The sequence below is a fragment of the Erinaceus europaeus genome, chromosome 7 (genome assembly GCF_950295315.1).
Source record: "Erinaceus europaeus chromosome 7, mEriEur2.1, whole genome shotgun sequence".
Lineage (NCBI taxonomy): Eukaryota > Metazoa > Chordata > Mammalia > Eulipotyphla > Erinaceidae > Erinaceus > Erinaceus europaeus.
The window spans coordinates 112,824,821-112,836,659 of NC_080168.1; the positions used below are offsets into that span (position 1 = coordinate 112,824,821).

An 11,839-nucleotide genomic window follows, 5' to 3' on the forward strand; every position below is an offset into this window, starting at 1 on the left:
CTTTGATAAAAAGAAAAGGGGGTCGGGTGGTAGCACAGTGGGCTAAGCACACATGACATGAAACACAAGGACCAGAGTAAGGATCCCAGTTCGAGCCCCCAACTCCCCACCTGCAGGGGAGTCGCTTCACAGTGGTTTGCAGGTGTCTATCTTTCTCTCCCTGTCTTCCCCTCCTCTCTCCATTCTGTCCTATCCAACAACAATAATAAAAAAAAAAAAAGGGCAACAAAAGGGAAAAATACATTAAAAAAAAAAAAAGCAAACAAGCAACTTTATGGAGAAGTACTTGTTTAAAAAAAAAAAAAAAAAAAAAAAAGTCCCCTAGACCACAGCCCAAGTGAGGGTGGCCAATTCAAGGACTTATTGGATGGGTTTCCCCAACTCCAAATTCTCCCAGGAGAACCCTGTAAATCTGAATTCTCCAATTCCTTGGCACCCCAGGAAAAGGCCTATGGTGAGACAGCACTTGGCCAAGGGTGGCTTGGAAGGGAGGAAAGGAGCCAACACCCACGCTGGTTTCTCTTCAGGGAGAGAAATTCCATATCAAATTACTTTAGTTTATCTTTTTTAAGATTCATGGTGAGAAAATAAGAGAACATCGCATTTCTTGGTTCTGGTGATCTAGTGGTGCCAGGGACTGAACCTGCAGCCTCTATGGTTTCAGGCATACAAGTTGGTGCTCTAATAAGCTGAGTTATCTCCCGATCACAAAGGACCTTTCTGGTGTACATGAGAATCTTTGTGTGCTCCACGAAGACAGAGAAGATATTCTCTGGGGTCATAATTAAAAAGGACCAGATAATATTTAAAAAATCAGGATGTGAGAAGTTCCTTAGGCAGGATGAAGAAATAGCTCAGTCACATCCAAAAGCAGTAGATCCCAACCCATGTCCTCATTCATGGGATTGGACATGGTCACAACTAGGTGAGTAACACCTGCTTAAGTGGGTATCCAATAAAGTGTAAAAACAGTTATATTCTATCTTAAAACCTGCCTACTCACTCTCATCAGATTGTAATTATGTCCCCACAGGTCTGCCGGAAAGTGTTAACGTTTCAGAGTAGAACATACATCACAGGACAAATGGCTCAACCCAAACTTACATTCTCAACTTTATTCACTACCCTAGTGATGGCTCTTCCGTACAGTGGAGAAGGAAGTAGGTCCTCCACCAGAGGTGTGGAGGTACAATGTAGGCCAGACTTGACTGTCAGCCAGAGACTGGCAACCACAGAACAAGGAAGCCAGGAGTGGCCCCTTTCAAGTCTCATCAAGAACCCGTGGAAGGTTCCAGAGTCCCAGGGATCTCCAAGAGTCAAAGTCAGGAGTCAGCCAGGAGCACCTGAGGTCCTAATGGGGCCTAGAGAGCAAGGGTGTCTTTGATAAGCCTGCGCATGGTGGTGGTAACTGAGGTGCCCAGGGCATCGGTGATTTGGAAGGAAATCTTGTAGAGGTAGGGCTGCACATCCCGCAAGCCAGTGTCAAACACATTGTCCACCTCCGACTGCGTGGGCATCTTGGGCAGGTACTCGTGCCGGTTCATCACCTCCACGATGTTGATGATCTTTTCACAGAGCTTCTCACCCACCTTCTCCCGACAGATCTGTCGCTCCTGTTCCGTGGCCAGGGCTACCACATGCACCTTGACTGTCCACACCTCCCACGGGATGCACTCATCTGAGAAAGGCCAGCGAGACTTCTTCTTCTGATAGAACTCCAGGGACATCTGGCCCAGCCCATCACCACCAGAGTTTCGCAGTGCATCCTGAGCAAGAAAAAAAAAGTGACAGATGACAAACCAAGACCTCTGAGGAGCTCTTACTGAGGGGGCCTGCTACAACCCAGAAAAAGGGACCCAAAGAGAGGAAAGGATTTGTGTGAAGTGGCACTGGCAGCCACTGCCAGCCTAAAGTTGAGTGGGAAGCAAACCAACAAAATCAGTTTCTGGGGCCAGGTAGTGGTGCACCCAGCTGAATGCACGTTACAAGCCCCTAGTCCCACCTGCAAGGGAGAAGCTTCTCAAGCAGTGAAGCAGGGCTGCAGGTGTCTCTCTCCCAATCTACCTCCCCATTTCTCTTTCAATACCCAAGTTTTTAAAAAATTAGTTTCCTCAGGTGGGGGTATAGCATAATAGTTATGCAAAGAGACTTTCATGCCTGAGGCTCTCAAGTCCCAGGTTCAATCCCTCACACCGTGATAAGCCAGAGCTGAACAGTGCTCTGGTAAAAAACGACAACAAAAAAGTTTCCTCACCAACTCCTCCAGCTCCCTTCAGAACTGACATTTTTAAATGTTCCCTCTGGACCAGGCACTTGAAATACACAATCCCACCGACTCCCTCTACAGTTCTGACACAGACATATCACATCCATCTGACCAAGGCAAAATGAGTCTCAGAAAAGGTAATCTGCTGAAGCAACTCAGGTGTCCAACAACAGATGAGTGGCTGAGCAAGTTGTGGTATATATATATACAATGGAATACTACCCAGCTATAAAAAATGGTGACTTCACCATTTTCAGCTGATCTTGGATGGACCTTGAAAAATTCATGGTAAGTGAAATAAGTCAGAAACAGAAGGATGAGTATGGGATGATCTCACTCTCAGGCAGAAGTTGAAAAACAAGATCAGAAAAGAAAACACAAGTAGAACCTGAACTGGAATTGGCGTATTGCACCAAAGTGAAAGACTCTGGGGTGGGTGGGTGGGGAGAATACAGATCCAAGAAGGATGACAGAGGACCTTGTGGGGGTTGTACTGTTATATGGAAAACTGGGAAATGTTATGCATGTACAAGCTACTGTATTTACTGTTGAATGTAAAACATTAATTCCCCAATAAAGAAATTTTTAAAAAGGTAATCTACTAAAGGGTTCAAGCCAGTGAGTGGCTGTACCAAGGTTTGGACCAGATTGTCATATTTCAAAAATGATCCTCATTGTGCATAAAGGACTTCCTCATTCCCTGGACCCACTTCTTAGCCTTTACCCCCTTCAAAACACTCTTCAAATCAAGCTTCTCTCCAAGCTCTCCTTGTCCCCAGGCAAATCCCATTTGCCTTCTCCACTGCCAATTAAACACCCCTGCAGGTGGAAACCAAGAGCTTGAACATGGATCTTGCATGCTTGATGCAGACCCTAGCCTAGATCCTTGAGCAGTGCTCTGATCTCTGTCTCATAAAATTAATTAATTAAAATAAAAAGGTCTAGGAGGCAAATGAGATGGACTTATAAGCAAAAAGGCCCTGTCATCACATGTGCCACAGTGATACTTTTGTTCTCTTTCTCATTAATAAATCAATGTCACATGAACAACTAAGTTGAAATTAAAAAATTTAAAAAAAAATTTTTTAAACTACAATTTCCTGTTGTCACCTGAAAACCTATTAATACCTACTGCTGACCTAGTGGAATGTTGCAGCCCTGAGTAAGAGGGAATCAGAATCCACTCCCTCATTGCCGTTTCCTGAGGCCACCAACATGAGCCGCTTGGTGTCCATCCCAGTCTCTCCAACCACACAAACCCACACTTGAGCCACGTTGCCCAAAGGGATACCCCACCTGAAAGGCAGTCAGCAGACAGAGCTAAGGAGTTCAAGAGCAGATAAGGCACAGAGGATCTGAATACCAGCACTGGGATTCCTGCTCACCCCCTTTCCGGACACTCTTCCCCATCGAGGGAACCGTGCAAAGACTCCATTTTAGCACACCCTGGCCAGATTTTTAATTCTGATAAAGAGACAAAGTCAGCAAGAACAAGAGGTACCACAGCACTGGGACTTCCATGCCACAGGACTTCCCACTGTGTTGGCAGCTCAAACCTGGCAATGCATACACCTTATCCAGTGAGCCTCTCTCTCCGGTCCTTCCTTGGGTGCATTTACAAATCCCTCTTCTCTTCCCCCCACAAATCCTGCTTATGCAAAAGAGCTCTTACCTCACTTCTCCCTCAGAACCTCACTCTCCCTACCAACTAGGGGTTGAGCAGTAGACTGAGCGCACACATGACCATGCACAAGGTCTGAGTCCCTGCTCCCCACCTGCAAAGGGGGTGCTTCATGAGTGATGGAGCAGGTGTCTTTCTCTCTTTTATTTTAAGGAAAACTTTAAATTTTCCTATTATCTTTATTTATTGGTAGAGACAGCCAAAAAATTGAAAGGGAAGGTGAAGATAGAGAGGAGGGGGGGCAGGCAGTAGCATACTGGGTTAAGCACATATAGTACAAAGCACAAGGACTGGCAGAAGGATCCTGGTTTGAGACCCTGACTCCCCACCTTCAGGGGGGGGATTAGCTTCATAAGTGGTGAAGCAGGTCTTCAGGTGTCTATCTTTCTCTCCCCCTCTCTATCTTCCCCTCCCATCTCAATTTCTCTCTGTCCTAGCCTAATTTAAAAAAAAAAAAAACGGAGGGGGAGCCCAACGGGAGCAATGGATTTGTAGTGCTGGCACCAAGCCCCATCAATAACCCTGGAGAAAATTATTATTATTATTAATAAAGAGGGGGTAGAGGACAGATAGACACCGGTAGCACTGCTTCACCACTTACGAAGCTTCTCTGCAGGTGGGGATTAGGGGCTTGAACCCGGGTCCTTGTACACAATAACATGTACACTCAACTAGGTGTGCCACCACCTGGCCCCCAAGTATCTCTCCTTTTCTCTCCCTCTTCCCTCTTAATTGCTCTGTCCTATCAAATAAAATGGGGGGAATGCTGCCAGGAGTGGTGGATCTGTAGTGTTGACACTGAGTGAACCCCAACAATAACCCTAGTGGCAAGAAAAATAAATTAACTAATAAAAAAGCATACCCACAGAGAAAAGCTAAGTAAGCTGGGGGAAGAGGGGACTTTTTTTTAACAGTTTTTTAAAGTTATTTATTTATTATTATCTTTATTTATTGGATAGAGACAGCCAGAAATCAAGAGGGAGGGGGGTGATAGAGAGGGAGAGAGACAGAGAGACACTTGCAGCCCTGCTTCAACACTTGTAAAGCGTTTCCCCTGCAGGTGGGGACCGGGGGCTCAAACCTGGGTCTTTGCACATTGTAACACATGCACTCAACCAGGTGCACCACCACCCGGACCCAAAAGAGGGGCCTTTAAGGTCCACTGTGCCATACACTTTACCTTGAATTCCCCGACCACCTTGCGCAAGGCACGATCCAGTTCATCTGAGGAGACACGCACATAGGTGAAGTCGATGAAGTCACAGTCCACATCCTGGGTGCCCACGGTGCCAATTGAGTAGGTGCCCTCCTTTTTGTAGTGGAACTTGCCCGTGCTGCGGTGCAGGAGAACTGTGTGCAGCACGGCCAGCATAGCCTCCTCCACCTGCCGCCCCTCCACTGACACCTCTAGCACCTCCGAGCGACAGTTCATCCTGCAGCTGGTAGTCCCCACAAGAGCCGGAGACAAGAATAAAGGGCTTCACCTCAGCAAAGGGTCACCCTGCAAAAAGAGCTCAAGTCAGAAGGGCAGTATTTTTTTTAATCTGTGTATTACTTCCTTCCAGGTTCAGCAACACGTACTATCAGAGAGACTCAGGATGAGAATGGGTAAGAGCCTTAAATTACAAGTCCCCAAACTGCCCAAAGCCTGAATTCTATTTTGGCACCCAGTGCAATTTACAGCAAATACTACCTAGGCAACAGCTATTAGGTACTGGCCAGAGGCAAGTCCAGCTCCAGTCAATGAGAAGCCAGCAGGAAAGAGAAGAGGCTGACAGGTAAATGTTCCCCAGAGGTGAGGGATCAATGTGAGAGCTAAGAAGAAAAGGAAAGGGGCTGGCAGTGCTGCATCTGTCTGACCACCTATATTTCAATATGCAAGGACCTGGGTTCAAGACGTTGCTCCCCACCTGCAGGGGGGAATCTTTAGGAGTAGTGAAATAGTGCTGCAGGTGTCTATTCCTCCCTTCCCTCTCAACTCCCATCTCTATCCAAAACAAGTAAATAAATAAATAAATATATTACAAGGAAGAAAAGGAAGACTGGAGTCTGATTTCCTGAGACCCTGAATAATCAGATTAAGGGGCATTTGGACTGCCTTGAGGGCAAGATACATCAGAAAGTTAGCTCTGGTTAAAAGGCAATGAATGAGCACAAGGACCAGCTTAAGGATCCTGGTTAGAGCCCTGGCTCCCCACCTGCAGGGGAGTCGCTTCAGTCGCTTCACAAACGATGAAGCAGGTCTGCAGGTGTCTATCTTTCTCTCCCCCTCTCTGTCTTCCCCTCCTCTCTCCATTTCTCTCTGTCCTATCCAACAATGACTACATCAACAACTACAACAATAAAACAACAATGGAACAAAAGGGACTAAATAAATAAATAGATAGATAAATAAAGGCAATAAATGGCTCTTAACTATTTTGGAGTCACAACCTGCTTTCAGAAGTCAAGTAAGTGGTCCGGGAGGTGGTGCAGTGGATAAAGCATTGGATTCTCAAACATGAGGTCCTGAGTTCAATTTCTGGCAACACATGCACCAGAGTAATGTCTGGTTCCTTCTCTCTCTCTCTCTCTCTCCTATCTTCATAAATAAATAAAATCTTTTTTTAAAAAAAGTCAATAAAATCTCTTAATACTGCACTTTAAAGCATGACCTATAGATGCATCTCTCTCATAGACCTGCATCAGATACTGTCCCATTTCCAAGGTTCTCACTACAGATGCAAGAGAAATGTATCACTGCACCTTCTGTCTGACTGTGGCAGCCAAGATCAAATTGGGGAATATAGTAGGAGCACACTCAAAATTTACAATTCAGAACTGACCTTGTGAAAAGTAGTCTGCTTTACTCCAAAGAGCAAAAATTTGAATTTAAAGGGGGCTGGGGAATTCCCTTACATCCTTGTCTTCTGGTGGACAATAGTTAAAGAGATAAAAGATTAAAAAGCTAAATGAAAGTAGGCCAGGGATTAAGGGGGAAAAATAACCTGACCTACAGGCCAGGGAGACAGCTCAGCAGTATAGCACAGAACTTATATCATAAGGCCTCAGGTCTGATCCCAACCACTACATATGCCAAAGCTGACTGTTGCTCTGGTCTGTCACTCTCTCACACAGATAACTAAATCTGAAGGAAAAAAAAAAGTGGGAAGGGGGGCAGAATGATTATGCAAAAGACTTATGTGCCAGAGAAGTCCCAGATTCAATTCCCCGCACCACCATAGGCCAGAGCTGAGCAGTGCTCTGATAAAGTAAATAAGTAAATACAAGAAGAAAAAAAAGGAGAGAAAAAAAAACTGCATCTGAGGGAATGGCTAAATTGGTAGATCAGACATGTATATCTGAGGTCCTGTGTATGATCCTTGATAATTTACCAGATTGTCTCTCTCTCTCTCTCAAAACCCCAACTCTCCTCTCTTACACTCATATGTAATAAACAAAATAAAACTTCTTCAAAAGATCACAATCTAATCTACACTATTTTATTTACCAAAACACTGCTCAACTCTGGTTTATGGTGGTGTGCGGGCTTGAACCTAGCAATATGGAGCCTCAGGCATAACCATTATGCTATGTGCATAACCATTATACCCCCACCCCTATTTCTTTAAGTATTTTTTTTAAATAATAAGACTTGTGTGACAAATGTATATACACACCACATTGTGTGTACAGACTGTACAGTAAAAACTTGCATGTTTATGGTAGAAAGGCTAAACCCAGGGGGCAGGTGGTAGTACACTGGGTTAAGCGCACATAATGTGAAGCGCAAGGACCGGTGAAAGGATCCCGGTTCAAGTTCCCAGCTCCCTACCTGTAGAGGGGTCGATTTACAAGCAGTGAAACTCATCTGCAGGTGTCTATGGTTCACTCCCCTTCTCTGTCTTCCCCTCCTCTCTCAGTTTCTCTCTGTGCTATCCAACAGCAGTAACAACAATGGGGAAAAGAAAGGTGGCCTCCAGGAGCAGTGGATTCACAGTGCAGGCACCAAGCCCCAGCAATGATTCTGGAGGCAAAAAAAAAAAAAAAAAAAGAAAAGAAAGCCTAAACCCAGAAAGACTTCACCTGGGACGGTGCTTGTTCATCACTCATATGACCCAGGTCCCAGCCCAACCCCAACCACATACAGGAAAGCTCCAGTGTTGTAGCATTTTTCCTTCTCCCATTCTCTCTCTCTCTAGTAGAAAACATTGACCTGGAACAGTTAAGTCCCAGTGATAAAATATATATATATGTATGGACAAGGAGTCCAATTAGAGGGCATTTACAATTAGAGGCAGTTACAAAGGCAGTACAATTTGATAAAATGGAGTGAAGTAGAGATTGTGGGGGTTTTGTCCTAGGTCTGAATTCCAGTCCTCCTATGTTCTATGGCCTTAAGCAAATCACTCCACATAGATAAATCGGCAATGGGGTAGTTAGAGAGAGAGAGATACCTGCTTCACTACTCATAAAGCTTCCCTCCTGCAGGTGGGGACCAAGGGCTTGAAGCCAGGTCCTTGTGCATGTTACCATGTATGCTCAACTCAGTGTGTCACCGCCTAACTTTGAGTGATTTCTTTTTTTTTTTTTTTTTTACCAGAACGCACTGATCAGCTCTGGTTTATGGTGGTGCAGGGGACTGAACCTGGGACTTTGAAGCCTCAGGCATAAGAGCCTCTTTGCATAACCATTATGCTATCTACCCCACCCTCTGTGTGTGATTTCTTATCTGTAAACTTGGACTACGATGAGAATTAAGGTAACAAAGGTAAAGCACAGCAGAATAGTAATTTTTTTCAATATTTATTTTATTTATTCCCTTTTGTTGCCCTTGTTTTATTGTTGTAGTGGTTGTTGGATAGGACAGAGAGAAATGGAGAAAGGAGGGGAAGACAGAGAGGGGTGAGAGAAAGACAGACACCTGCAGACCTGCTTCATCACCTATGAAGGGACTCCCCTGCAGGTGGGGAGCCAGGGCTCGAACCGGGATCCTTGCACCGGTCCTTGCGCTTTGCACCACATGCGCTTAACCCGCTGCGCTACAGCCCGACTCCCAGCAGAATAGTAATTAAGGATGATTCTCAAGCCAGAAAACAGAGGTTGAAACCCCAGCTCTGCCACTGGCTCACCCTGATCTCTGGCAAGCTTAATTCCTGTATGCTCTAGTTTCCCAGTCTTTGAATAAAACAGATTAATGATGATTGCCTTGAAAGGATTAGATCAGTTAACATCTGTAAATACTTTCAGCAGTACCTGCCAAGTAGTAACACTCAATAAATACCAGCTGCTATAATTTGCTATTATATTACAAGAGCCGACAGAGACGGCACAAGATTACACCAAGGCATTTGTGAAGATTGGAGGGGGAAGAACAGAATTTGGCGAATAACTGAGGGACAATGAATAGTCAAGTTTCTTCGCTGAGAGTGTTCAGCCTACATACCTACCAACAGGGCATGAACTCTCATAGCTGACTACTCAGTCTTCAGACAGCTGTACTCAGTCCTTCCTTCTACTCTTACTGTTTCAAACTATTGATCTGACATATGACATTGAGAGTCACAGAGAATAAGTCTCACCCATTTCCCACAAATATACCTTTTACATATTTAGAGGCACAGTTAGGGAAATGGCTCAACTGGTAGAACATGGGATTTGCATGCCTGAGGTCCCCAGTTCAATCCTCAATGCTGTTTGTACTGAAATAATGTTATGGTTTCTCTTTCTCTATATCTTATACGGAAATTTCTTTTTTATGTATTCAAACCAATATTTAAGATGAGTAAGTCTTGAAAGGCAATTAATTCTTCTATCACACCCCTTCCACAAACTAAAGGTCTCCAGTCTCTGCGAACATGCTGGTTCAGCATCAAATCAAATTCTTCAAGATCCTGGCGGCTCTCTTCTAAAGCATTCCAGTTCAACAGCAGCCCACGAAGTGCACTCAGCCATCAAGCTGGCCCAGGCTCTCTCTCACTGGCAATCAGCCAGAGCCTACCTGCACTGGCAGTCATCTTCTCACAGGCACTGTCTGTGTCTCTCACCAGGCAGACAGTTCCTTAAGGGCAGGGACTGTACCTTATTCACCACTGTAAACGCAGCACTTGAAATCGAATACAACAGAGCAACCCCATTCATTCTGACCCAGGAGTCCCAGGCCCTTCCTAGGGCTGCTGGATTGGCTTCTCTAAGTCTCAAGTGAAAGCTAAGACAGGACTTTTTGCTTATTTATGCCTTTTGTTAAGCCTCAAACCGTCATACTTCATTCTTCTCACATATGCCCTAAGTTCTAGCTCTTCCATCATTCGCAGCCCCAGTTTAGACTTGACTCACAGGAAGGTACTGACTGGCCCCAGCGATGAGCCTGTCACCTCGCCATCTCCCCAACTCTGGCTCGCCTGCTAGAGACCTGCCACTGGGGTTCCTTTTCTCCCACCGCCACTGCCCGCCAGGTCCACAGTCCAGAAAACAGGGGACTGCTGGCTCCGCCCCAGCGCAGAAGCGGGAAGACGGCTGGGAGAGCGCCCTACCTGCCAGAAGACCTGTCCCGGACCTGCGCACCCAGCGATCGCCCCACCGCCCGCCAGACCCCAGCGGCAGGAGGCTGCTCGGCCCCGGAAGCTCGCGCCCCGCCCTGCACGCCCGACCGCGCCACTGCTCCAGCGGCCTCCGGCGGGGGCGCGGGCACTGCCAGCCGGGCCCTGAGACCAAGCGCAGCCTCCAGGACCGCTTTACATTCACTCCAGAGGGCAAGTGGCACTAGCTAATGCTCCTCCGTACCTGCGATGTTTTTTTCTCCTAACTGCGTCTAGCGCTTCCCGACCTAACAGCGACCCGGCGTCCCCCGGCGTGGACGCGTCCATTTCTTTGCATCATGGAGATGTTGTTGTGTTCGGCTGGGACGGCTCACTTCCGCCATAGAGATGAGATGGAAGGAGAGGCCAAGGAGCTCCGCTCTGCTCCCGTAGGCTAGGAGGAGTCATCGCGGTGAGCCGGTCCGCGAGGAAGGAGACCTGGTACCTAGCTCTGGGCTGAGACTTTGAAAAGGTCATTGATACTCCCAAGATGAGGTTTGGAAAGGGGTCCTGGAGCTGGGCCTAAACGAAGGTCAAAAGCCAGGCTTGCTCAGAGTAACCTGGGGAAGGGGAAAACTGCCTGCTTCACAGACCGGCAACCTCTCTGGATCCTGAACAAAACCAGGAGGGAAGCAGTCCAGAAGGTAGCGGTGGATAGAGCATTGCATTTACAAGCATGAAGTCCACATTTCGATCCTGAGCATAACGTGTGCTCATATGATGTTCTGATTTTCCTTTTCCCTTTCCCTTTCTTTCTGCCTCCCTCTCCTCATCTCCCTTGTCCATTAATAAACAAACCTAAAAAGGGGTTGGGAGAGGAGGAGGCTACATAATGTTTATGACAACATAATGTTTATGCTTAAGACTTTCATACCTGAGGCTTTAATGTCCAAGATTCAGTCTCCAGAACCATGATAAGCCAAAGATGAGCAGTGCTCTGGCCATCTGCGTCTTTCTTTCTGTATTTCTCTTTAAGAATGAAAGAGAGGGAGGGAGAAGCTGGGAAGACAGCATAATAGTTATGCAACAGACTTTCATGCCTGAGGCTCTGAGGACCCACATAAGATCCCCAGACACTACTATAAATCAGAGCTGAACAGTGCTCTGGCCTTTTTCTCTCTGTTTCTCTCTCTCTTTGTATATCTCTGAGAGAGAGAGAGAGAGAGATGTGGCCCAGGAGGTGGTGCAATGGATAAGGCATTGGAGTGTCAAGCATGAGGTCCCAAGTTCATTCACCAGCAGCACATATACCAGGCTCTGGTTCTTAATCTTTCTCTCCTCCTGTCTTTATCATAAATAAATAAAATTAAAAGAGAAACAGAGGAAGAGTGAGAA

The 11,839-nt window shown here is 46.2% G+C and overlaps 1 protein-coding gene across 4 annotated transcripts; it reads right to left on the reverse strand.

Annotated features, from left to right (window-relative positions):
- Nucleotides 1-1,089: 1,089 nt before the first annotated feature.
- Nucleotides 1,090-10,828, reverse strand: ATG101 (autophagy related 101). Of its 4 annotated transcripts, none has more exons than XM_016186025.2 (3): nucleotides 10,710-10,828; nucleotides 5,128-5,448; nucleotides 1,090-1,766 (listed from the first exon to the last, which is right to left on the reverse strand). In XM_016186025.2, exons 2-3 carry the CDS (start codon nucleotides 5,377-5,379, stop codon nucleotides 1,362-1,364), a joined length of 657 nt encoding a protein of 218 aa, XP_016041511.1. In that variant the 5' UTR covers nucleotides 5,380-5,448; nucleotides 10,710-10,828; the 3' UTR covers nucleotides 1,090-1,361. The 4 variants fall into 4 exon arrangements, with proteins under 4 accessions (XP_016041511.1, XP_060051305.1, XP_007518293.1 ...); XM_060195322.1 differs by lacking the exon at nucleotides 10,710-10,828 and adding an exon at nucleotides 10,665-10,686; XM_007518231.3 differs by lacking the exon at nucleotides 10,710-10,828 and adding an exon at nucleotides 10,460-10,562.
- Nucleotides 10,829-11,839: the final 1,011 nt, after the last annotated feature.